Here is a 25706-nt window from a genome sequence, read left to right on the forward strand (position 1 = left end):
CCCGCTCATAACGCTCACACCCACTCATACCCGCTCATAACGCTCATACCCACTCATACATGCTCATACACGCTCACACCCACTCATACATGCTCATACTCGCTCATACCCGCTCATAACGCTCATACCCACTCATACATGCTCATACACTCACACCTGCTCACACCCGCTCATACCCACTCACACCTGCTCACACCCGCTCATACACGCTCATACCCACTCACACCCGCTCATACATGCTCACACCCACTCATACCCGCTCATAACGCTCATACCCACTCATACATGCTCATACACGCTCACACCCACTCATACATGCTCATACTCGCTCATACATGCTCACATATGCTCATACACACTCACACCTGCTCACACCCGCTCATACACGCTCATACCCACTCACACCCGCTCATAACGCTCACACCCACTCATACACGCTCATACCCACTCAAACACGCTCATACCCACTCACACCCGCTCATACATGCTCACACCCACTCATACCCGCTCATAACGCTCATACCCACTCATACATGCTCATACATGCTCACATATGCTCATACACACTCACACCTGCTCACACCCGCTCATACACGCTCATACCCACTCACACCCGCTCATAACGCTCACGCCCACTCATACACGCTCATACCCACTCACACCCGCTCATACATGCTCACACCCACTCACACCCGCTCATAACGCTCATACCCACTCATACACGCTCATACACACTCAAACATGCTCATACCCGCTCACACCCATTTTGTAGGGCCAGCAAGCAGGCGAGCTCATCAAGCCCTGCAGGATGCAGAGGGGATCTTGCAAGAGGCTGACGAAGCTTTATCTTCAATGTCCTTCACTCTCAGGCCTTGAGAAGGGCTCAAGGAACATGTCCACATGGACGTGTCATTGTGGAAAACTTACAAAGTTAAGATAACCTAAGAACCAGCAAGATGGCTTATTGGGTATAGAGGCTTCCAATTAGGCCTGATGACCTGAGCTCGACCCCTGGAGAGAACCAACTCCTGCAAGCTGTTCTCTGTCACATGTACCCATCATGGTAAACATTCGTAAGCTTGCGCGTGCACACACACACTCAAATCAACCTAACATGTCCTGATTTCACTCAGGATCTCTGTCCTTTGCCCTCAGATTCCTCTGGAGCTGACATTCTCAAATGTCAGCTGGAGAACAATGGAGGAAATTACCCAACACTGACTGACCTCTGGCCTCCACATGAAATTTAACAACAATGCTACCAGCAACCCATGTGTAACATTTATGCAACACTGTCAATAATGAGTTAGGAGAAACAAAATAACTTTCCTAAACAATCAACAAAATATAAATTTCCATGTTAGAGAGAAGGCTGAATTATCTTCCTAGTCTCCGTATGAAAAAATTCACCTCCTAAATTATAAATGGGTTATCCTATTTTAAAAATATGCATTTTTAAAAAAGATTTATTCTAGGGACTGGAGAGATGTCTCAGTGGTTAAGAGTGCTGGTTGAAGCTGGGCAGTGGTGGCACACACCTTTAATCCTAGCACTTGGGAGGCAGAGGCACGTGAATCTTTGAGTTCAAGGACAGCCTGGTCTACAGAGTGAGTTTCAGGGCTACACAGAGAAACCCTGTCTGAAAAACCAAAGAAACAAAACGAAGAATGCTGGTTGATCTTCCTGGGTTCAATTTCCAGTATCCATATGGTGGTTCACAACCATCTGTAACTCCAGTCCTAGAGGATCCAGTGCCCTCTTCTAGCCTCTCTGGGTACCAGGTCTGCATGTGAAACACAGTAAGTGTGCAGGCAGAACACTCATACCCATAAAATAAAAACAGAAAACTTTTAATTTATTGTTGTTATTATTTTGTCCTTTTCTTTTCTTCCTTTCTTCCTTTCTTTCGTTCTTTCTTTCTTTTCCTTCTTTCTTCTTTCAAGATAGGGTCTCACTGTGTAGCTTGGTCTAACCTCAAACTCACTGTGGACCAAACTGGCTTTAAGTTCATAGAGATCCACCTGTCTCTGCCTCAGGCCTGCACTGGCATGCCTGGTTGGGATTTATTTTAGTTTTTCATGTGTATGTGTGTGGGTGGTTATGAACACGTGAGTGTGAGTGACCTTACAGGCTGGAGGTAACAGATCTCCTGGAACTGGAGTTACAATTGGTTGTCAGCCACCTGACAGACATGGGTGCTGGGAACTTACTTCAGGTCCTTCAGAGAACAGAACACACTCTTAATCACCAAGCCATCTCTCAAACTAAAATTTATTTACCTGTATTTGTGCGTGCATGTATGTGTGTGTGTGTGTGACAGAGATAGAGAGAGAACATGAGCAGGCCAGTATGGGCATAACACAGTGAACTTGTGGAGGTCTGAAGATAACTTTTTGGGAGTCAGTTTCTTGCCTTCCTTTTGAGGCAGGATCTCTCTTATTTCTCTCACATATTGTGTCCAGGCCCATGTGATTCTGACAGGCTACTTTTCCTGCCTCTGTCTCTCACTTCACAGAAATGCTGGGATTTTATGAGTACTATTACATCTAGTTTTCCGCACAAGTTCCTACTCATGTAGTCAGGTTTACACAGCAAGGAAGTAGTTTTAGGATTTTTACTTTTTTTTGTTTTATGAGACAGGGTTTCTCTGTGGGACAGCTCTGATTGTCCTGGAACTCACTCTGTCGACCAGGCTGGCCTTGAACTCAGAGTTACACTTGCTTCAGCCTCCTGGGTGCTGGGTGCTGGGATTAAAGGCATGCTCTATGACTGCCCAGAGTATTTTTCCCTCTTGAACCATCTCCCTGCTCATAGTTATTTTATGCAGAAGCCATTACACCTAGTGGTTGGAGCAGATGAAATTCAAGACCAGTTTGGTCCACATAGTGAGTTCTAGGTCAACAGAACTATCTACCAAGACCTTGTCCTAAAACAGAACAAACCAAAAGAAGTCAAAGCTAGCTGGACGGTGGTGGTGCACGCCTTTAATCCCAGCACGCCAAGCAGGAGGCAGAGGCAGGCGGATCTCTGTGAGTTCAAGGCCAGCCTGGTCTACAGAGTGAGAGTTCCAGGACAGGTACCAAAGCTATAGAGAAACCTTGTCTTGAAAAATCCAAAAAAGAAAAAAAAAAGAGCTATGGCAGGAAAAACATTACAGGAATGTAACATGAAATTGCCATGAATGTTATTTTTTCTGGATTTACTATTACAATAATTTGTCAGTTTAAGCCCCTTTTCTAGCCAGGTGTTGAGGCACAAACTGTAATACCTGCACCTGGAAAGAGGAAGCAGTGGGGGAGACACCAAGATCCAGTCCAACCAGGGCTGTACGGTTAGATTCTGTCTTGAAACACACACACACACACGCAGACTCTTAAACTTGTGATTTTTCTCATGTTGTTTCTTCTCAGAGATCAAAGCCAGGGCCTTGTGCACGCTAAGCACAGAACTTGCCAACTGAACATCAGCCCTGGCCTTTCCTCATCATTTTGATTTTCTTCCGTGTCTTTTTGGTTTGTAATTGGGATTTTCTTTTCTAAAACACAGGACTCTATAAACACCTGTTCGCAGGGACCCCTTCAACCTGGATCACCAATGGAAGACAGAGGGAGTAAAGGAGTGAGGGCCAACTCTCTCTTATTCCAAGGACCTTGAAGTTGCTTGGGCACCACAGCAATGTCTGAAGTTGCCACACAAATAATGGCAGGTAGGGATACCTGATGGACCTAGGTTGGGGCTCTAGGGGCTGAGCTGGGAGTGAGGATAGGGTTAGAGTTGGGAGCTTGGGTAGGAGTCAAGGACCTAAGGAGCAGGGACCCTGGAGCAGTGACCTCTTGGGGAGAGGAGACTTGCAAAGAAGCTGGAGCCAGCTGCTTTCTGCTGGGGGGTCTGTTTACTCATCCACCTGCCTGAAATGGAAACAAGGGAGTGGACCTACCCCACTGAGAGGGCAGTTATGCCTGGGACCACCTGCCCATCCATCCTTGCACTGCAACTTCCGCCTGCTGCGGCCTCTAACAGTGGGAGGGTCTAGACAGTTCCAAGGATGCACAGGCTGGTGCGCCAGCATAGGGCCCTGGGCCATTCCCCACCGCAGCTGACAACCAGAGAAAGAGGAGCAGCTATTGGATCACCCAGACTGGGTGGGGGTTCCTTTTATTTGAATTTGTTCCTGGGAAGCCAGACGCTGTAGGTGGCCCTCGATGTGGAGCAGGATGGCGTCCAGCATGTGGAGGACCCTGAGGACCAGGGTACGGTCTGAGACAACGGCCGCCTGCCGCTTCCAGTGTCTGCAGGGACTGGGAGTCACCTGTGGGAGCTGAGGGTATAACAGCAGAGTAAGGATGGGAGGGGGCCAGGATGGACAGCAAAGCGGCCAGAGAGAAGAGACGCGGGGCAGTGCCAACGAGGCGGGAGAGACAGGGCGATGGGAGCTACCAGGGGCTGCGTGGTCTTGGAGCCCGTGAGGCTGAACGCAGGATGGGAGTATTAAATGGGGCACATGAGTCAGAGTAATGGCCCTGAGGAATGGCTGGGGATGGACTGGTTGTAGCCTTGTTCCATAGAGATGCAAGGCTAGGACATAGGGGCGAGGACAAGGTCAGGCAGGAGGGCCCACAAGGCCCTAAGTCAGGTTGATAGGAGGACATGGGCCCATGGGGTGTGAGCAGAAGCAGGGATTATAAGGGACAGAAGGAGCTGTACTCACCTGATCCTTAATGACCTGAGGTCGCCACCGCTGTAACATCATACGGCTGATAACTAGCATCATAGTGGTGGTGATTGTGATGCCAGCCACGGGGTAGATGCGACTTCCTCCCAGGGCCATCCAGTAACCAGGGCAGCCCAGACTGCTCCTGCAGCCATCCAGGCCATTTGGCTGGCAGCCCCATGGCTGCAAGTCCAGCCCCACTTGGTACCAGAGGGGCCGTGACCAGGCATGGCTAGGGACAGGCATCACCAGCAGGGACAGCGACGGCACTAAGAACAGCAAGTACAGCATGGCTGTGGCTACTGCGAGGCCGGAACCCGGGTACCTTGGCAACGGGCAAACACCCCTCCCCCAAGAGTAGGCCCCGCTGAGGCAGCAGGTTCCAGCTAGGCCCATAGCCTTTCAAAATACAGTTTGGCCGCATGATGGGACATGGGGGCTAATAGTGCAGGTCTAGTGCCTGGGGCCCATCCTCCCAGGTGGACTAGGTATGATAGGAACACCTCTTCCATGCTGGCCTCCAACTGCCCTGTCATCCCCCCCAATCTAAGCACCCCAATGCCTATGCTTTTAAGGTTCAACATCCTCTACTGGGCTAGCAACTGCCGGGCCGGTAAACCAGAGTGCACGGGAGCTACCAGCAGCCTCCCATACCCAGACCAGCTCTTCTCAGCATCATTCACTGCAAGGACTCACGGGTGTGGCTCCCTTGAAGGCCCCTGCTGGTTGCTGCCCCTGCCTTACCTAGGCCTCTCTCCCTGCTGGCTGCTGCCCTTCCTCACCCAGGCATCCCTTAACACTCTTCCTTGTTCACGGAGTATGGTTTCCCTCCTGAGAAGTCATCTTCTTGAGGTTAGAGCGTCATGCACCGCCAGCACCCCTCCCATGACCTGCTCGGTGGTACGGTCCACTTTCTCTAATATGACCCCACATTCTTTCCTTTGGAGCCTTTCTGGCTACCTACCCAGTCATCTTTAGTGTCGAGCTATAAAGAACATACCAGCTTCCTCCTAGCACCCAACCAAGGCCAGTCTGACAAGTTCTTGTTTCAAGTCTGCCTCTGGCTCAACGTCTTCAAACAATATCTGTCGATTGCCCAAGCCTGGGGCCAGAATGCTGCCTGACAGAAGTCAAGCTCTGCCTTCCTGGGCTGAAGTTTTGGCGGGAGCAGAGCTGGCTTGTAAACACTACAGTGCCAGGCACAGGCAAATGCCATGATAAAAATAGAGACAGGCAAGGTTGCCTGGGATATTTGGAGGGTAGGGAGCCTTCATGTGCCGTTGGGAACTTGCCCGGGGCCTAACACTGAGCTTGGCACCTGGAGCGCACCTGATAAATAGAGAAATTCATGTGTTCTGGGCAGGTGATGTGGGTACTACATTGTTCTCGACATTTCCACACGTCTGCTTGGTTAACTCAGCAGGCCACTCAGGAGGCTGGGCTTCCTCACCCATCCGGGGCCCACTGCCCCGTCCTTCTCCCCACAGGATCAGCGGCCTCATGTGCTGTCGGTGTCTTATGCCAGAAATCAGCCAGTTCTTGGTCGATGGTGTCCAGCCAATCTCAAGGCTGCTCTATGAGTAAACACCGACTTTTAAGTCCAGCAGCAGACCCTGAGAATGGCGCTAGTGTTTAGCTGAAGGCTCAGGGGTTCACTCTACATCCCCCAGAAGCACCAACTCTGCCTCTTATCAGGTTATCCTTGGGAATAGCTTAGTCCTGAGCTACAGCTCTGATTCCATTCATTTTTCCATTTAAAGCTAAAGGGCGGTCTATGCGAAACGGAAGAGAACCTTGAGTCTGTAGAATCCCAGTCCAGTCTGGGCCCGGAGCTGCCCTCTCTGCATGCTCTCTGCCTGGCCCTGACCTCCCTGAGTCTTACCCCCAGCTCTGTCTACTGTAGTGTGTCTAAGATGGCTTGGGAGTCTGAGAGTTGAGGACGACACTCTAGCCACACCCTGACCACACCACAGCAGGGCCTGAAGTTGGACAGACACATTTATTCCCAGAGCTGTAAATCCACATCAGCTCCCTCCCAGCACCCAGCCAAGGCCAGCTTGACTGCAATACCCTGCCCCAGGCCTGTAGCACTGAACTTAGGGCATCCATGTGCTATATGTGCACAGACATGGACCGGAGTCCTGGGGGGCACCTGGAGGTGACCCAGAGGCAGGAGTTTCATGAGGGTGACCTGTCACAACCTCTAGAGGTAGGCAATCTCCAGCAGCAAAGTCAGAGTTTGGTGGCCTGTGCGGGCGGCAGAGGAAGTTTCAGTTAGTTTCCAAAGGACATATATGAAGCCCTGCTCCTAAGTCAGCGCGCGCGCGCGCGCGCACACACACACACACACACACACACACACACACACACACACACACGAGGGGAGAGCAATGGGTTCAGTGTAGCCAGAGCCCTGGGCAATGGCATGGACTTTCTGGAGTTGGGGTCAGGGTGGGGATAAGCAACAGATTAACAAAACTGCTCAGTGGGCCAGAGTCAGCTTACCAAAACAGGGCTCTTAGGGCCAGGCTTCCGGTGGTGGAGGGCAAAGGTCACAGCGTCATGGACAGAGGCAAAAAGATGCTGCTTAGTGATAGAGTCATCGAAGAAGTGTCCAGCCTCAAGCTGGGTGACCACAGGACCTGTGGGCAAGGAGATCCTGACACTCAGTCCACAGGAGACCCAGTCCCCAGGCACCCACAGGATTCTCTGACCCCTGCTATCCGAGGCTACTTAGAGCTAGAAACCCAGTCACTTCTATATGTCTCTGTGTGTCTGTATGTCTCTGTAAGTCTGTGTGTCTGTGTGTGTCTATGTAAGTCTGTGTGTCTGTCTGTGTGTTTGTGAATATGTCTATGTGTGTGTCTGTATGTCTATGTAAGTCTGTGTCTGTCTGTGAATATGTCTATGTATGTGTCTGTATGTCTATGTAAGTCTGTGTGTGTGTGTCTATACGTCTATGTAAGTCTGTGTGTCTGTCTGTTTGTGAATATGTCTGTGTGTGTGTCTGTCTGTTTGTGTATATGTCTGTGTATGTGTGTGTATGTCTGTGTATGTTGAGGCTGGCTGACCAGCTAGCTCCTGGGAACCATCTGTCTCCATCCACCAAAGGCTAGCATTACAGGCATGCATAGACATGCCTGGCTTATTTTACATGGTGCTGCGGGATTTGAACTCAGGTCCTCATACATGGGAAGCACTGAACCCTCTGAGCTCAGCACTTACCCACTGAGTCATCTCCCTAGCCCTTCTCCTGACTCTTGACTCCTGGCTCCCAAGACCTGCAGTTTTCCTTGTGCCGTCTGACAAACCCTTGACCAGAAGAGTCCCACCCTCTGTCTGATGTTATCGCTATCCCCAGTCAACGCACTGTAACAGGCAGCGATGTACACTTCCACCTCGATCTCCCGGAAGTCATGGAAAATCTGCAGCAACAAAGAGGACTAGCATCAGAGGGCAGCAGTTGGGCAAGATTTAGTGGGGGAGTTCAGAGGTCTTGGTTTTGGGGGGGGGGGCAAGCGATGTGGTCAGTGTGAAGGCTCAAGGGGTCCTAGCCTGCCCACAGTTCCTTACGTTCTTCAGGGTCTTAATGCACACAGTGTCCACGAAGGAGAGAGTGCTCAGGTCTAGGACGAGGCTATGGAAGTCTGGCTGGGGTAGGCCCAGGGACTTCAGTGTGTTCACGGTTGGGGCCTTGACATCTTCTTGACTGCTGGTGACTGCATCCTCCAGCTCCTCCCTTTGGTGCACCTGCGGGGGATACAGATGTGCTAAAAGACCATCCCTGATAGAGCAAAGGCAGGGCATGCACACGGTATACAGCGATACACAGTTAGATGGAAGCTATAAATGCATGTAAAAATGCAGATATATGAAGGCATGCATGGGACACATAAGGACACAGACATGGGTTGAAAGGAGACAGGTGGATCTGTAACACAGGAGGACATGTAGGGACACAGGAACGCATACTCCAACATGCATAAACTTCTTGGACCAAAGCTTAATAGAGACACAATAAGGGAGCGTGCTGGGAGATCATGTCCCATCCTTAGCTAAACAGGGTGGAGTGGCTAGGAGCCTAGGAACAGACAAGATGGCCACAGCATTGTTGTGCCCACACTCATTCACACACACCTTATCCCCTGACCTGTCTGAGTCTTTGGCTGAACTTGGTATCCCCCTCCCCTCTGCTAGATTTTCCCAATATTTCCATAAGCGTAGACTGTGGGGTCTTGTTATACCTATAAATTCAAGGTCAGTCTATAAAATCTAGGTCAGTCTGAGATTATAGACATGAGCCAGGAGAGAATCTGGTATCACAAGGGTCTTCCTGCAGCGTCTGAGCCATCATCCTGTTCCTCCCATCATTAGCCCAACACTTTCAAGCCCACACTAGCGGCTTTTCTCATGTAACATGTGTCGGCACCCGCACCTTCGCGGTTCTGGGCCGTTCCCTCCTCCCATTTGTAGCCTCACCTTGGCCTCGGAACCCTCCGCATCATTGCTTTTGATGTCTTCGAAGCCAGTGTTGATGTTGACTGAAACTGAGGCGATCTTGGAAGGGGCATCCTACGAGGGAAGACGGGTGATTCGGAAAGTCATCCCAAGTGTCACATGACAACCATGCCAGGTGGACCTGGTACTGCCCCTGGCGTTGGGCAAGGAGCCACAGTAGGACGATGAAAGGGACCCTGCTGTGGTTCACGCTGTGACTAATACAGGCGAGGGGTATAACATTTCCAGAGCTTTCCCTGCCCTGCCCAGGGCTGAACCAGGGTCTCCAGGGTGCTGAGGGAGAAAGGGGAGGGACAAAGAGTAGTGAAGAGAAATGACAGGTGAGGGAATGGGACAAGGACCAGACTGGGAGAAAGGCCAAAGAGGATCACGAAATGGCTGGGGGTCAGGGTTGGGTCCCCAGTAGGGCTGGGCTAGGAGGAGCTGCTGAGGGGATGAGGGGGGAACTCCACCTGCTTCTGAGACTTCTTGGCTTTCTTCATTCGCTTCATCTTCATCTCCTGTTTTTTGATTCGCTTCTTTTTCTGGGAGACGAGGTGGTCCACGTCCACACCACACTAGAGACACAGTCAGAGGTAGGCTCTGGTCCTCTGGGGAGAGGAGCGGTACTCAGACCCCCGCACACACACCAAGCAGGGGGACCCCGGCCTCACCTTCTGTTTCAGTGAGTCACAGTAGAGCTCAGCATTGGCAAAGTAAATGGTGGCTGAGGAGCGAAAGACCTTCACACCAGGGACCTCCTTGGCCTGGAGATGAGTGGAGTTGGGGTAGCTGAGCCTTCTTTGCCTTCTCCCGCATCCTCTTCACTCAACTTGCCTCTCTTAGACAGCCTGCTACCCTCTGCCCCAGGCTGCGGCTGATACCCTTCCAGGAGTCTGGGCATATGCCTGGCTATACCACCCTAGCTCCTGTGCTGCACAGGTTCAGTCCCTCCCAACTCTCCTGTCTGTCACCAGGTTTCAGGGTTCAGCTCTCAGCCCTCCTGTCCCTGCCCTCTGCTGTTTTCTGCATGCAGACAGAAGAGCCACCCCAACCTGGCATTCCACTCCCACCTTCCCAATTCCATCCACAGCTCAGGTCTCCCCTGAGCATTTGGGCCTGGACCATGTGGGCCACCTCCCAGCCCCACGCAGCTGCCTGCTCCCCTCATGTCTCCCACACCCAGACCCCTCACTCTACTCTTTAGCCTGCCTAGTCATACCGCATTCGGCTTTCAGGGCTCCAGGCCGAAGTGACGGAGCTTACTTTATTCCAGATTCTCACAAAGCCTTTGTTCGCATGACATGATATAGGGTTTTACACGAACTAGCAGGCGGGGACTTTTGATTCCCACTGAGCAGACCAGGAAACAACCTTCTCTACATTCTGTGTCCCCCCCCCCCCCCGCACTATCCCATTCTTTTGACCCAGGGGTATTCTACAGCATAGGGCTTATGAGTCTGGCTCCAAGACTGTGCCAGTCACTCATGCAATGAATAGGGTCACATACTCAAACTCCTCTCTTCAAATTCGAAGAACCAAAGTCAAAATGCTTCCAGTCTGGGTGTGCACCTTGCATGGAAAGACATTGGCTACCTTCCTCTATGGTTCTTCCCCTTTGAGACAGGGTCTCTTACTGAACCTGGAGCTTACCAATTGGCTAGACTAGCTGGCCAGAGGGCCCCAGAGATCCTCCTGTCACTGCCTTCCGAGCACTGGGGTCACAGACATGCATGCTGCCATGCCTGGCATTTGATATGGGTGCTGGGGATCCATATTTGGGTACAGCAAACAGTTTATCCAGTGAGCCATTTTCCCAGCCCATCCCCCAGTGTTCTTGTCCATGTGGAGGAAATAAAAAGGGCCCATTTGTCTTGTCTGCCCCACCTTCCATTTAGCCCTGCCACTCACCCCTGAGTATTCTGCCACGTCTCTATAAATATCCGTATCTGGCACCTGCCCCAGGATAGAGTAATGGGGCCTGAGGAGAGAGTTGGGGGGTGGGGATGGAGAAGAGGCAAAGAAAAGGCCATGAGAGGGGAATGAGGAACTTGGGGTGTCCCCAGAGATGTAAGGAAAGTTGTGGAGAGCCAGTGTGAAACTTACTCCCTCACCAGGCTGGAATTGGGAGTACCAAAAATGGTGGACTCACAGCTGCATTCGGATCACCACGAGCAGCAGGGAGAACACTATGGAAACCGCCAGGCCAATATCCAGGTTCAGCAGGATGGTAGCCACAAAGGTCACCAGCCAGATTAGCTGATAACAAAATGTCAGAGGTCAAAGGGTCCATTGGCACTAGAAGCCCCAAAGCCCAGGGCTGGGCTCCCAAGCTTCTCACCAGGTCCACTCGATTTGCCTTCCAAAGAGAGCAGATGTCAGAGAACTGCTTCATCATGCCCTTTAGATTCACAATAATCACAGCTGCCAGGACGGCCTGTAGCAGGGACAATGTCGCCAGGGTTGCTGAGAGGATTCACCACCCAGGCACGATCACCCATGCTGGCCAAGCATTTGGGCAGAGCCCAGCCCACAGCCAGCTACCACCCCACACCAACCTTAACCCCTTGGAGCTGATTAGAAACTTCTAACCCTTGACCTCTAATTCCAGATTGTATCCCCAGAGCTCAACCTCATATCTCTGAGTCCCTTAGATGGAACTAGAGTGACTGACTTGGGTCTGGCCAAGCTGAGGCTCTGAAGGCTGGCTGGGAGGAGTAGAGGCTTACCTTGGGCAGGTCTCGGAAGAGTTCCCCGAGTTTGACGATAATGAGGAGGATGAAAAGGGAGGATACAGCTCCGGCAACCTACAGGGTGGGGGTTAGCAGGGAGTGAGAGTGAGGAGAAGCAGGACCACCCTGGCAGAACAGCATGCATACCCAGATGGAAACATGCCCACACACACACCATGCTCACACCAAGGCCCACCTGTGTGTTGCCCCCGGTACCCTCCTGTACCAGGCTCCGAGACATGGAGCAGCTCACAGGGAAACACTGGAAGAAGCTGCCAACGAGGTTGCTGAGGCCAAGGGCCACCAGCTCCTGTGGGGGAAGTACGGTGTGAGAAGTCTATCTCTAGGCATATCTAGGATGACATACTCCCAATCCCCATCCCCACTCAATGGCCTCCAATGTTTGACTGTTGTCCCAAACATCCTATTCTCCTGCCCTCGGTCATTTCTAAGTACAGTCCAACCCTTCTCTGTTTCTCTCCTATCATGTGGCCTTGTGTTCACCTGCATGACCCACATCACAGACCTGGTTACTGTCCACGCGGTAGCCATGCCTCAGGGCAAAAATATTCCCAAGCGAGATGGCGATGGCGAAGCCAACCACAGCAATGGCAAAGGCATTTCCCACGAGTGTGGCAAACAACTCTGTCTTGGGTGGCACCGGGGGTATCAGCCTAGGAGGAACACTTGTGAGGTCAGAGGATGGCCCTGGCTCTACCTGTCCCCCGCCCCGCCCCGCCCCATCCCTGACAGAACCAGAGCTCACCCTGTGGTGATGTTGCCCACCACGTCTACCTGGAATCTTTCACGGAGTTGAGCACCGAAGGAAATACCGGTGGCCCCAATGAGCTGTGGGGAAAGGATAGAATTAGGGCAGGGAGGTCCTGGCAATATCCTAAGGGAGAGAAGCTTAACCATTACGGGGGAAAAAGCTTTGAGGAATGAGAAGTTGTGGATAGCCTGAGAGGTAAGCACTACCATTTGAGGAAGGAGATAAGCTGTCAAGGGTGGTAAGAAGCCAATCTAGGGCAGAAACCCTGACAGTGGTCACTCCGTCTGGCCCTGAAATACCTCGAGGTTGTATCCTGGCCGGATCTACCCTAACATCCGCCCTTCTCCTCTGTCCACCATTCCCGGGTACGCGAACCAACCGTGAGCAGTTCCCCAGGTATGGGCAGGGGCAGATAGCGCTTTAGCTTCTCATTCAACAGCTTCACCAACACAAGCACCACTCCTGCTACAAGTGCCGTGACCAAGGTGCCGGGCACCGTCTGGGGCAGCTTCGCGCAGACCTCCAGCACTGTCTGAGGAGAAGAGGTGTTACAGCCAGCATTCAAGGTCATGGGCGCAGCACCTACCCACCCTGGCCCCCACCCTCACTCACATAGATAACGGACAGTGGCCCAGAGTGACTGTTCAGTTTGATGCCAAACACATACTTGAGCTGTGAGACGAGGACTTGCACAGAGGCGGCTGTGGTGTAGCTGCGGACCAGAGGCTCCGACAGGTAGGTGACCACAAAGCCGAAGTGCACCAGGCCCAGCCCCACCTGTAGGCCAGTCAGGGAACATCAGGGGGCAGAAATCATGAAGCAAGTGGAATCAGAGGGAATGAAGGAACAGCGAGAGGACACAGTGTAAGTCCAGGCAGCTAGGGGGACGGCCGTGCCGTACCTGGAAGAGGCCAACCAGGAAACTGAGCGTGTAGGCCACCTGCACCCGGGCATCATCAACTGTGGCGTTCAAGCCTTGCACGAAGGCCTCGTCCGCAGTCAAGGATTCTGTCACACCGCCCACCATCACAGACATGACAGCAAAGGTCCCTGAAGGGGCAGGACGGGACAGGTCAGAAGGGAAGAGGATGTTGTCCCACTCTGGAGCCCCAGTCTTAGCTAAAGAGGCCAGCAGACAGATATCCTTGGATTACGGTTGTGCAAACCGTACTGGTCAGGTACGGCCAAGGTCAGAAGCGAACCTTGAGCTCACAAGCTCGCTCCTAAGGCTAACTGGGCTAATCCTGGCCCCATCTCACCACCTAGTCTCACCAGTGTCCAGTGTTCTGCGACACAGACTCTCTGGGAGCAAGAGAAGGATCATGGACAGGCTGGACAGGCCTCTAGGAATTTCCTGGCCCCATGGACTGCCTCATCCACCCTGAAGCCAGAGTTTTGAGATATCCTGAACCTGTAATCCCTACAGTCGGTTCCCTAGGACTTCTTAGGGTGACCCATATGCCATTCTCTTAGTGATCTAGCACCCACACCGCCCTAGTCCCCAAGCTCCCCTGCTCAGCCTGCCACTCCCCTCCACAGAAGACGGCCTCTATGGAAAGCTAGGCCTGACTCCACTTACCCACCGAGATGTGTCGAGAGGTACCAAATAGGAAATAGACGAAGACGGGGTAAAAAGAACTGTACAGGCCAAACATAGGAGGCAATCCTGCCAGGAGGGCGTAGGCTAAGCCTGCAGGTAGAAGGGTGCAATGCAGACTTGGAGAGAGAGTAGGGTCTCAGAAAGGTGGGGGGATCCAAACCCTGGGTTCAGGGGCCATAGTTCCAAAGGCAGAGGTCGTGGCTCCTGGTTTGGCCTTTACCCTGTGGAAGCTGCATGATGGCCACGCTCAGGCCAGACAACAGGTCACCCAGGAGCCAGTCTCGCACAGGATAGCGGGGTAACCAGCCCAAGACCGGAACGTAATGGAGCAGAAGAGCACGGGCCCGAGCACGGGAGCACCTGGGGACATGAAGAGTTCATCAGAGACAGAACTCGGGCCCTGCCACAACACCCCATACCTCAACTCCTCATCGTTACCGAAACCAAGCTCGCCACTGGTAGGTCTTGGTCACCGGGCCCCAGTGTCCCAGATCCTCTAGCTGCTCCTGGTCCAGCAGAGGCCTCTCCACATGGTAATCTCGCCTCTGCAGCTCCATTTCTTGTGTGGTAGACAGCAGTGCCTGTGTCTGCTGTGTCCCGTGGTCTAGAGAGGTGGGACCACAGACATACACTGAGGATTGCCCCTGTCCCAACCTTTCCTTCACTCTACCTGGGTCCACAGAGTCACATACCTGAGTTTTCCAGGCTCAAAGATCAAGGATAGAGCCAACCCTGCTGGTCTCTGAGGGCCCCGTGTTCACACCCAGACAGGGGCAGTGCCTGAACTTTGGCTGCTGGAAGCCGCTTTCTGGGCCAAAGTCTCTCCGGGAGGGAGAGTGGGATGAACATGACCTACACATCCAGCTCAGGTGTGGCTGCTCAGCCCTGAGTACCACTTCAAGTCCACATCCAGGTCGGGGTCCACATTCAGACTGGCAATTTCTCCTAGCCCCTACCTCTCAGCCCCTTGCCTTCCCTAAACCAATTCCTCTTCCAGCTGTACCACAGAGCCTGCATCGCTGGCAGGGAGCATGTAAGATCTGTAAGCAATACTGCCCCCAGGCTTCGGGAGAGAACCCATCTAGACACCTCAAGTTTCAGGGTCCAAGCTCTCACCTCCAGACACCCCCTTGAAATAGGAAAGATTCACCTGGAAACAGGCGTTTTCAGAAGCCAATCCAACCTAGAGGGAACCCTGCCCAGACAGCCATCACCAGCCAGGCAAGTTCTGACCTGGGGGTGAATCCCTCACCTACCGGGAGGCACTTCTGGGAGAAACTTTACCAAAGAATAGGGGCTGGGGGAATGGAAAGGTTCTCTCTCATCTGGGGGAGTTCTCTCAGAAGAAACTGAGCTGGGGAGACTCCATAAGGAATGTAGCTCTCCTCTGCGAATTTCGGGGGTGGGGGTAAATCTGGCGGGAGAACTAACATTTGAGAAAAGTTTTGACCGGTCAGTTGTGATCTGGAAGCAGCTATAACCAGGGGAGAGGATCCCACCAGAGGGGTAGGAACTCACCTGGGAAGAGCCTCTAGCCTGGATATCCACGTTGGAGGGAGCAGAGAAGGTGCAAGGAAGATCCTCAGAGGTTCTGTGCACCTCTGGCTCACGGAGACCTCAGGGTCCCCTCTCCCTCTCCTTCGAGAGCTCTAAGTCTTCTTAAAGGGCCCTCCCTTTACCAGGCAGCACGCGCCCGGGGGCGGAGCCTTACTCTGGCACCGCCCTTTGGGAGGGTACAAAGGCCCTCAGCACCAGAGGGCTCAGAACCACGCGGACTCCGGCCGCGCCTGGTCCAGGGACTGGCTAGAACCTGTCTTGCAGCGGTCTGCCTTCCGAGCCCAGGCACCCAGCCGGCGCACCTCCAGGACCTGGGCTCCTTGGCAGGCAGCAACCTCCCTGCGGCCCCCTCATTAGGACTCCAGGGACTTTCGGTGCAACCCTCAAGAGCTAGGGTCGCGCCGGATCCCACACCCATCCCTCGCGGCTGATGGACAACCACCTGCGGAAAATCGGCAAGGCGGTAAACTGAGGCTGTGGAGGCGGGAGATGCCTTCTGGGAATTTGGCGGTTCCCTTTCACAACCGATCTAGGCCGGGAGTCACAGTACTAACACTTCGTGGACACGCGGAATTCGGGCGGCGCCCTGAAACTCACCGGACCCATCGGACAGCCCCATGGCCCCCAGATAGCTCAAGTGCCGCGGCTCTGACAGCTCCCGCGGGAGGCCACTGCCGGCGCGAAGGTGGCGCCTGGCCGAGAACGAGGCCGGCACCACGCTCCACAGCCGGGATGTGCATGCTCAGACCAATGAGAATTCGAGGGCGGAACCTAAGTCATACTCCCCGGGCGGGGGGGCGAGCCCGGAGAAAGAAGGTTTAACCCTTTCCTTCCCAGAGGCCAAGTTTAAGTCCTCGCCTGCAACTCTGGTCGGTTTCAGCTAGCTAACCAGCTGCCTGGAGCTGGGGGACTGGAACAAAGGACCCGTGGCTCTGGGCCCCTGAATGGATGGATCTGATCTTACGTTCTGGCTTTGTGAAGGGTCCCGGTAGTGCGGGGAAGAAATCCTTGAATGATCTGGATGCTTAGATGTGTAATCTGGGGCCCTAACCTCAACTGTGGGAGATCTAGGTCTGTAGAGTCTCTCAGGGACAATCAAGCTGTGCACACCACCCCCAGACTTACCCGCTGAGACCTGGCACAGTGGTCCTCAAGTCCTCCTACCTGCCTCCACCCACCAGACAAGTTCTCTGTGGAGCCCCAGCTATCCTGGAACTCTCTCTAGACCAGGCTGGCCTCCTTATCAGAGATCCACCTGCTCCAGCCTCCTGAGTGCTGGGATTAAAGGTGTGGTCAAAAGTGTTTGCCACCACTACTGGCTTCTCAAGGCCTCCCTTTGGATTCTGGCTACCTAGACTGGAAATGAATCTGGGAGGGAAACCCACCCCAGACTGATCTCGGAAGGAAAGGGAAGCTCCTCTGAGTTTCCAAGCTTCTGGCCAGATCCAAGTCAGAGAGACCAGGAAGGGTCAGAGTGTGGGTGGGTAAGGTACACACTGGGAAGGCAACTCCTAGGTTTGGTTTGACAAATGGGCAGGGCCACAAATCAGGCTCTGGAAATCAGGAAGCCCTCCCATTGCTGCCTAGCCCCAGAAAAGGCTTCTCTTGCCCAGCTCCTATGCTCTAAGTTTGGTCCAATCACAAGGTGAAAGGCCATACTTCAGAAAGCTGTAGGAACCTGGTCCAAATCTGCCATGAAATGAACTAAAAATAACTGGATATTTTGGAGGGAGGAGGGCTCAAATTCCTTCCAAGGTCATTCTGGGTGAATCACTTATAGCAACCATCCCTACATCTGAAACAGAAAGAGCAACAAGTGTTTTCTATAGAAGTTTATTCCCAAAACAGAGCGCGGCTTCACGGAACAATTTACACAGACAGGAAAGAGGGCCACTGTGCTGGAGGGGGACCCCAGAGACGGGCATCTACAGAACCTAGGACACAGCAAGGACACTCTCCCACTGACAGGGCAGAGGTCAGCTCAGTCTGGGTAAGGAGAGTTAGCGACCGCTGGTGGGATTTGGCACAGGCAGCAAAGTGGGGTTTTGAATACACCGGGTAGAGGTGAGCGACCTTTGCCCAGAACCCCAGCCCTGAGCCTCCTTCAGGGTGTGCTGTTAAACAGAAGACTCAGTTGACATTTGGCCTGGAAAGGGTCAGGGTTAGACGCCCCCCTCAAGATGACCAGGTCCAGGGATATCACAGGTGGGTCTTCTAAGCCCCTCTCCCACTTCTCCTACCTTTCACTTGTAAACAAACGGGAAACCATTCTCAACTGTAAACAAAGTGTGGAAGTTCACCGTTTTACATTGTAGACAGTAAATAAAAACCAACACTTTAAAAAAATAATCTTGACCTGTAAACAAGGTAACAAAAATTTAAAGTCCCCAGTTGTGGACATCAGACAAATAACAAAAGAGATTTGTGAACAGGATCCTAACAGTCATTTTTCCCTCTATAAGGGAATAACAGACTGTGGGGCAGTCACTGCTACAGCCTGGTGCCAGGGAGGATCCTGCAAACAGTTGGGAGGCCGAGGCACCTACATTCCGGGTCTTGGATTCCCTTGTTTCTGCTCCTTTGTTCACCCTCCCACTCATCCCTCCAGGGGGCAGTGTAGTGAACAATGGCACCACAGACTAGAGTTGCTTAAGCAGAGGAAGAAGCAGAGACAAAGGAATGTCCCCTCTACTCACACCCTGGTGGGAATGTCTGATTAGAGGCCCGAGTCCCTCCCCAAGGGAGGAAGGGAAGCCTTGATCTGTAAACATGACGTCTGCTGCTCTCCCAGCGCCCACAGCATCAGTCCTGGGTCTTAAGGCAGTAAGTGGCAGGGACTCCAAGAAATACACATCCACATAGCGGAGTAAGGGCACGAGTAAGCCCTCAGGAGGGAGTGGGAAGACCCCTGTCTGCAAGACCAACCCCCACACACTGGAGTTTGGCCTGTGGGGCACTGGAGAAAATGCAAAGATCAAATTTGCACTCTGGGCTCCAACACTGTTCAGATCAATGTGGGGAAGAGGCAGGGGAGTGTCCCACTTGTCCACCCCACCGGTAAGATGAAAGAAAAGGACCCGGATGAGGCCAACTGCATCTCTCCCCCATCCCCTCCCAGCCCAGTCTCGGACCCCTGGGACACAGAAGAGCTGAAAAATAACATAAGCATATCTCTCTGGTTACAAAGTTACAAAATGTATAAAAGTCCTCCCTCCAACCCCCACCCGCACCTGTCACACTCATGCTCACAGACGCTTGGGACCGTCACACTGCACTGAGGAGGGCCTCAAGAGGGCTGCCTTGGGATCAGTCACGACGTCTCTTCCATCGGCCCAAATCCTCTGCTGCCCGTGGTGGCTCCTCACCTGCTGCCAGCCCCTCAGGAGTGACCTTCGCTTCTGGGAATTCTGTTGAGTGTGGAAATGGAAGGCCATGGCTAAGACGACTTCCCTCTCAGCCCTCAGCCCCCTCATGCCCACTCCATGGTTCTGCGCCCTGCAAACACCCATCTGGACCTCCACAGCCTAGACCTATTAGCAGGTTGCCGCCTAGGTCTCGGTGCTTAGGAAACCACCTATGCAGAGACTACATGAAGCGTCCGTAATTCAGACAATACCACAAATCTCCGCATCCCAAGGAGTTTGTTTCTCTAAACTGAGTCTACAGACGAAGGGCTACTGTGTAGCTTGAATTATGCCTCACCTCATCAAGGAGATGCGACATGGGACCGAAACTCAGCTGACTCTGAAGCTGAGTCCTCAGTCCCCTGGCACTTATGCAGCCCCCAAGGCCAGACTGCAGGGGCCCCGGGCGGGTTGTCTCTTCCTCATCCTTCCCTTTCAGCGTCCCGCTACAGCTCTGGTCCCCTAAGCCCCTGCTTCCTACCTCCTCTGTCCTCTCAGCGTTGGGCCCTGCTCAGTCTCCTGGTCCCCTGCCCTATCCACAGAGGCCTACTTCCCTCCCAGTCATGTCTCCTCCAGAGCTTGACCTGGCAGTTTCTCCTTGACTGACAACTCTCCATTGTCTTCTTAGACCTGGCAACTCCCCCGCGGGGCCCTGCTTACTCTGGGTTTGGCATTGCTCGTTCCTGCTCCCCTATACCTTCGTGGATTCCTGTGTGTCCGGCCACTTCTGGGTGTCTCTGGCATCCTCAACCCCACAGATGCCTTGTGGGCCTTCGAGTTGTACTGTGCCTAACCCCACAGCGCCCACAGGTGGGAGCAGTCTCATGTCATGGAATACAATAATGAGCGAATGACATTCTCAGTCTGGCACAACATGCCACTATTCCTCATGACCATCTGAACAAAGATTCCTCTCGTTGTCTCATGCAAATGCCAGGTTATTTCGTACTTTGATGCCCTGACTCCTGCCTGCCCCCTCCACTAGTTCCAGTCTTTGGCGGCACTTTTCTGGGATGTGTAAGCAAGTTCCAGCTAGCCCTGTTCCCATCTTCTGCTAGAATTGTCCCTAATGTGGTCTCTGGGCTGTGCTGAGCCTGGAATGGCCCGTATCTATAAGCTAACTCCCAATTCATTCTACGGTGGACTCGGGTGTTGTACGTGGGGCAGCTGCTCTAAGCTGACAAGAGTGTGAACAGGTGTCTGGGCCCTGCTTACTCTGAATCTGGTGACAACTCCGAGATGCTGTGGGATGTGGCTGAGCGAGGTGTGGAAGGCCCAAGTGCAGAGACTGTGGCAGAAGGCGTGGCAGTGGTGTGAGGGCCCGAGGGCGTGCTTGAGGACTGCACTGAAGACAGGGCTGAGGAGTTGAAGGAGGCAAGGATAGAGGAGAGGATGTCGAGTTGCTCCGTGGAGGGGCCATGGCTAGGGCCACTGGCTGGGTCCTCCCTGGCTCTGAGAAGCTGTGGGGCTGGTCCAAGGGCCTCTCGTGAGGGATGCCGACTAGGCACCTGGTCCAGCTGCTCCCGAGAGTTCGAGATCCTAGACAGAGAGTCCAGGGGCCGAGATGGCAAGAGGGGGTCCCTTGAGAGTTGCCGCTGTGGAGTCAGGGGCAGAGGTGGGTGCTGTGGGTCAAGGTCCCTGTTGCGGCGGGGTGGGGGAAGTGTGTTCAACCATTCTCGGGGTGCCCCTAAGTCCAGTGGATCCCGTGACCCAAAGCGTCCAGCCATAGTTCCAGGGTAGTCCCGGGGTGGCTGCCTCCGTGGTAGGGTGCTGACCCGATCTCTGGGCTCTAGGCGGCTTGGTGCAACATCCAAGTGTTCCTGGGAGCCTGGCCGGCTCAGGGGACGCAAAACAGGGGCGGGAACTGGAACTTCCTCTAGTCTCTCCCGGCTCAGTTGCCGCCTTAGCAGCAAGTCCAGCTGCTCTCGGGAAGAGTAGCGGCTGGCTGGCTGTGAAAGACTACCTGTGCCCCCGCCTGCATAGATGCGACCATAGGAGGCAGCTGGCACAGCCCGGTTGCCCAAGGTAGCTGCACGGCACCAGGACAGCTCAGGAGTGCCTCGAGTCTTGGGCACCAATGGGTACTGCAACTTATTCTTTAGGATGCCTGTGGAAGAATTGGGGACAGATTATGTATCAGAGAGTAGGCAGGGATCTAGTCAAGGAAGTGCAGACGTGAGAGGAAACTCCAGAGGTCCTACACGGACAGTGGAACAGGGTCAGAGTAGGAGACAGGAATCTTGTGGGTCAAGCTAGGGTGGTCACTGTGCAGGGTCAGGGCAGACTTCCAGGAAGTCAGAAGCGGGATAACCCTAAGTCCTGGAAATACAGGCCTAGGTCAAAAGGGTAGGAATTCCCTGGGCTGGAGCAGAAGCAGTCTTCAGTGTTCCTGTGATGCAAGACCAAGGGCAAAACCCTCTTGTGCTAGTGCAAGGACAACCTCGGGACGCTACAGCCAGTGTGAGAGACAAAGACCTAGAGCAGAGCAGCAGCTCTGGACTCCAAGGTCACAGCTTCTGTGGTTTGCAAAGTGAGTGGGAATGCAGAAGCAGAGGGAAGATGGCTTCTGAGGATGCAGGAATACAAGCCAGGATATGGAGGGGACAGGCAGTCTCTGGGACCATGAAGCAGGTTGAGGAGCAGGAGCCTGTCAGAGTAGAGCAAGATGACCTCCGCACTTGGGACCAGGAAGCTCAATTCCCATCAAGTCTGGGCCCAAGCAGCCTTCAGGACTCCTACAGCCAGGCCAAAGGGTTAGGAAAAGGCCTACCTTTCCTCTGCCGCTGGGCCCTGCCCAGGGAGGTTTCATCTCCACTAGTCAAGGCCAGATCTGGCTGGTTGTTATTGGCCGCATCTTTGTTGGTGTCTAGTCCAAGGCGCCTCTCAGAGCCCCAGGCCTGCAGAGCGCAAGGTGCTGTTGCCTCACACTCTCCCAGGGCTGGCCAGTAGGACAGGAGGTCATTGCCGTCCATATCTGTGAAGCCAGAGCAGGTTACAGGAGCCTTGGGCTTGACTCCAGTGCTTTCTAAGACCTGTGAACCAGACTCTGTGACCCCTGGACCTAACGACTCTTCAAGCCCTGGCTGTCCTCACTGAGAAATAGGAACAGGAGAGATGGAGAGATGGCTCAGCAAGTGAAAGCACTTCACCGCCACCAAGCTTGTTAGGCTATGTTTGACTCCCAGGACCGTATGGAAGAGAGAACTAACTACCACAAATCGTCCTGTGACCTCCACCCGAGGACAGTTGGCATACACACCTACTCACACATATACAAAATAAAAGTATTTTTTTAAAAGGGAATAGAAACAGGAGGGTGTCCCTTCTCAGATCAGTGGAGCCCCTGAAGGAAGGTTTACTGCGGAGCCATCCTTCTCAGCTAGAAGGGTGTAGAGGAGATGGAAGTTAGCCTTCATCCTTAGCTACAAGGGTACAGATGAGATGGAAGTTTGGTGGCTGAGATTAGGAGGATCGAGATAAACCATAAACCACAGGGATGCTAGGCAGCTGAGGGGACAAGTTACTCTGTAACATCTCTGGCCTCAATATCATCGCCCAGGTTGCTCCTGGGTCCCCAAGCACTCCTAAAAATCTGGGTGGGAACGGCACATAGGGTCCCAGTGGGTCAGGCTCAGGAATCGTAAGGAGATGGTAAGGTCCCTACATCACATCTCGGTGAATCATGGGAGTCCCTTGATCACCCATAGAATCAGCGAGTTTCTGTCACCTTTGGGGTGGGCAAGGAGCCTCTCACTCTGGGCTGCCCTGCGGAGTGGACGTTGGAAACGCCCTCGCGTCCGGCCATTGTCCTCACTTTCTGAAGAGGGGATGGAGAGACTCCTCTCCTCCTCCAAGGACAGGTCACTGTCAGAGTCAGAGTCCGCACCTGGGGCAAAGGTCAGGAAGAAAGTGAAGAAGCAGGGCACTTCAGGGATAAGGAAAGGTCCCTAGCTGAGGGTCTGGAGGTGGGCAAGCAAGGCAGCAAGCAGATTAAGGTGGGGGCTGAATGGAGCTTGGGGGGGGGGACATAAGTACTTGAATTAATCAAGGGTGAACTAGACAAGCAAGGATGGGTAGGTGCCTTCTGGGGCAGTGACCTGAGAGGAGCTTGCCCTACTCAGTTAGCCATTGCCCCCAGCTTGGAGTAGAAGAAGGCAGATCATAAAGACACACTCTACGCCCCTCCTCCCTGACCCAGGGCTCCAACTCCACCAGCATCTCGATGGAACATAGCCACATCCAGGTCAGTGGGGCCAGTGTGAGCCTGGAGGCTGTGCTCAATGTGGTCAGCGGTTGAGCCATGTCGAACCAGAACATTGTCCCTGGAAATGCAGAATCCTCCATCAGAGAAGACTGTGACAAGTTGCTTTGGAAGCTGGGGAGCCTTTGAGTGCATGGCCTGCTGCATGTGGAATGGCCGAGGGAGCCTTTGAATGCATGGCCTGCTGCATGCGGAATGGCCGAGGGAGCCTTTGAATGCATGGCCTGCTGCATGCGGAATGGCCGAGGGAGCCTTTGAGTGCATGGCCTGCTGCATGTGGAATGGCCGAGGGAGCCTTTGAATGCATGGCCTGCTGCATGCGGAATGGCCGAGGGAGCCTTTGAATGCATGGCCTGCTGCATGTGGAATGGCCGAGGGAGCCTTTGAGTGCATGGCCTGCTGCATGCGGAATGGCCGAGGGAGCCTTTGAGTGCATGGCCTGCTGCATGTGGAATGGCCGAGGGAGCCTTTGAGTGCATGGCCTGCTGCATGCGGAATGGCCGAGGGAGCCTTTGAGTGCATGGCCTGCTGCATGTGGAATGGCCGAGGGAGCCTTTGAGTGCATGGCCTGCTGCATGCGGAATGGCCGAGGGAGCCTTTGAGTGCATGGCCTGCTGCATGCGGAATGGCCGAGGGAGCCTTTGAGTGCATGGCCTGCTGCATGTGGAATGGCCGAGGGAGCCTCTAGGACTATTTATCAGAAGACATCTGGGCAGGGCTGCTGCAGAGTTCCAGGTGGTCACCCTCCCTAGCATCTGATAAGGTCAACGTTTGGTGACATGGAACTAGACTAAGTCATATATGGCCACTCACCTGAGGTAGCTGCGGCCCCGTTGGCTGTCCTGGTCCTGGGCCCTGCCGGAACGGGCACTGCTCACGGAAGAGACGGTGGAGGCACCAAGAGTGATGCGGATAAGGCCACTCTCCTCAAAGAGGGCGGTGTTGTTATAGACTCCAGACCCCTGAGGGACAGGAGTGTGAGCTAGTTCCCAGGCATCCTAGGGTTCCCATCCCCACCTCCAGCCTTAGCAGTCTCTCACCGTCCCGGGTGCTGGCCTTGTCTCCTCAGGAGCTGCCTTCTTGCCTAGACAGGCCGGGGTCCAAGCAGCCCGAGCATCGGCATTCAGGACACAGAAGAGCAGCAGGACAGCCAAGCCCTGTGGGTCAGTGAAGGTCAGTGAAGGTCACTGAGAGATCAGAAGACAGAAGCTCAGAATACAGCCGACAGAGCATCAATCAGGGGCCAATAAAAGTCTCTGTGGGTCAGCGAAGACGGGAGTATCGGTGTGTGTGGGTACAGGTTAGGGTTGAATCAGTGATCCAAGGGTGAGGATCAGAGAGAAAGTGAGGGAACGTCTCAGGACGCATAATGAGAAGGCCAAATGGCAGGAGGAGCTGAAGTCAATGCTAGTGTGGTTAGCAAGGGATCAGAAGCTGCAGTGTTGGTGAAGGGCAGCCCAGGATCAGCTCTCAGCCTGATCTCAGTGACTACTTGGGTATCAGTTATAGGCCTGGGGTCAGTAGCCAGGGTCAGTGTCTGGTTTAGGATTAGCATAGTCATTCAGCCAGAATGAGCTCCGGGCCTGGTGGCAATGCCACACCTAGGGCTAGGCTGCTGAAACCCCATCCGGGTGTAGGATGGGAGAGGGCCACCAGAGGTACCTGAAGGCCACAGAGTCCAGCATGGAGGTAGTGAAAGGCCAGTACGCTGTGGTTGACTGCCAGGAGGCCAAAGAGCCAGGAGGCACTGACCAGCAGGAGGAGCAGGAAGGAGCTGCGCAGGGTCCTGCTGTAAGGACATGGGAGGACACAGGAGGACACGCCAGGGTCAAGCAGGGCTTATGTAGGGGACACAGGAGGACAAACAGGGTACATCAAGAAAACACTTCACACAAGAACATGGAAGTCTAAGGAGGATACTAAAGAAGACGGGCAGTCACGCAAAGAACCGAGAGAGCATTCAGGGAACCCTGAGAGATTGTGGGAAAGACAAGGAGTCAGGGAGCCACGAGACAACAGGAGATAGGCAGACATGTAATGGGGGGTAAAGTGAAACATTCAGGTCGTGGCGGAGTCCTGGGACACTCAAGGGACTGGGAGACAACAGAGCGAAAATCCTTGTGAGGCTGGAGAGGGAGCACAGGCCAAGGAAGGAAGGACTTCCCTTCATGC

At 53.7% G+C, this 25706-nt stretch overlaps 2 protein-coding genes and 1 long non-coding RNA gene across 10 annotated transcripts in view; 1 reads left to right on the top strand and 2 right to left on the bottom strand.

The window, feature by feature from the left end:
• Nucleotides 1-25706, top strand: part of LOC142845543 (uncharacterized) — a 227149-nt gene that overhangs the window by 115535 nt on the left and 85908 nt on the right. The gene's annotated exons all lie outside the window — the stretch shown is intronic.
• Nucleotides 4130-5203, bottom strand: Tmem89 (transmembrane protein 89). The gene is made up of 2 exons (XM_075964488.1): nucleotides 4709-5203; nucleotides 4130-4318 (listed from the first exon to the last, which is right to left on the bottom strand). Exons 1-2 carry the CDS (start codon nucleotides 5105-5107, stop codon nucleotides 4130-4132), a joined length of 588 nt encoding a protein of 195 aa, XP_075820603.1. The 5' UTR covers nucleotides 5108-5203.
• Nucleotides 6693-25706, bottom strand: part of LOC142845532 (cadherin EGF LAG seven-pass G-type receptor 3) — a 38493-nt gene continuing 19479 nt past the window's right edge. For 2 of the 8 annotated variants that reach the window (XM_075964483.1, XM_075964482.1), the window contains 8 exons: nucleotides 25197-25323; nucleotides 24575-24691; nucleotides 24348-24496; nucleotides 23468-23595; nucleotides 23001-23159; nucleotides 22044-22247; nucleotides 20489-21380; nucleotides 17693-19276 (listed from right to left, as the gene is read on the bottom strand). In XM_075964483.1, the coding sequence (XP_075820598.1) occupies nucleotides 19249-19276; nucleotides 20489-21380; nucleotides 22044-22247; nucleotides 23001-23159; nucleotides 23468-23595; nucleotides 24348-24496; nucleotides 24575-24691; nucleotides 25197-25323 (1804 nt within the window). In that variant the 3' untranslated portion in view covers nucleotides 17693-19248. Of the gene's footprint in view, nucleotides 6959-7216; nucleotides 7354-8081; nucleotides 8137-8284; nucleotides 8462-9190; nucleotides 9284-9681; nucleotides 9787-9882; nucleotides 9976-11119; nucleotides 11190-11360; nucleotides 11468-11549; nucleotides 11646-11937; nucleotides 12016-12136; nucleotides 12251-12466; nucleotides 12615-12706; nucleotides 12790-13091; nucleotides 13245-13324; nucleotides 13490-13613; nucleotides 13763-14291; nucleotides 14403-14532; nucleotides 14673-14750; nucleotides 14917-15830; nucleotides 16610-17692; nucleotides 19277-20488; nucleotides 21381-22043; nucleotides 22248-23000; nucleotides 23160-23467; nucleotides 23596-24347; nucleotides 24497-24574; nucleotides 24692-25196; nucleotides 25324-25706 lie in introns of those variants that run through there. The other 6 variants (XM_075964486.1, XM_075964485.1, XM_075964484.1 and 3 more) reach the window with 6 other exon arrangements.

This window comes from Microtus pennsylvanicus, chromosome 3 (genome assembly GCF_037038515.1).
Source record: "Microtus pennsylvanicus isolate mMicPen1 chromosome 3, mMicPen1.hap1, whole genome shotgun sequence".
Taxonomy (NCBI): domain Eukaryota; kingdom Metazoa; phylum Chordata; class Mammalia; order Rodentia; family Cricetidae; genus Microtus; species Microtus pennsylvanicus.

Excerpts from the sequence above, each read along its gene's own strand:
- Tmem89 (XM_075964488.1), bottom strand. The coding sequence starts at position 5,107 with ATGGGCCTAGCTGGAACCTGCTGCCTCAGCGGGGCCTACTCTTGGGGG. Across the intron at positions 4,319-4,708 it reads CTCAGGTCATTAAGGATCAG|CTCCCACAGGTGACTCCCAG; the intron begins GTGAGTACAGCT and ends TTATACCCTCAG.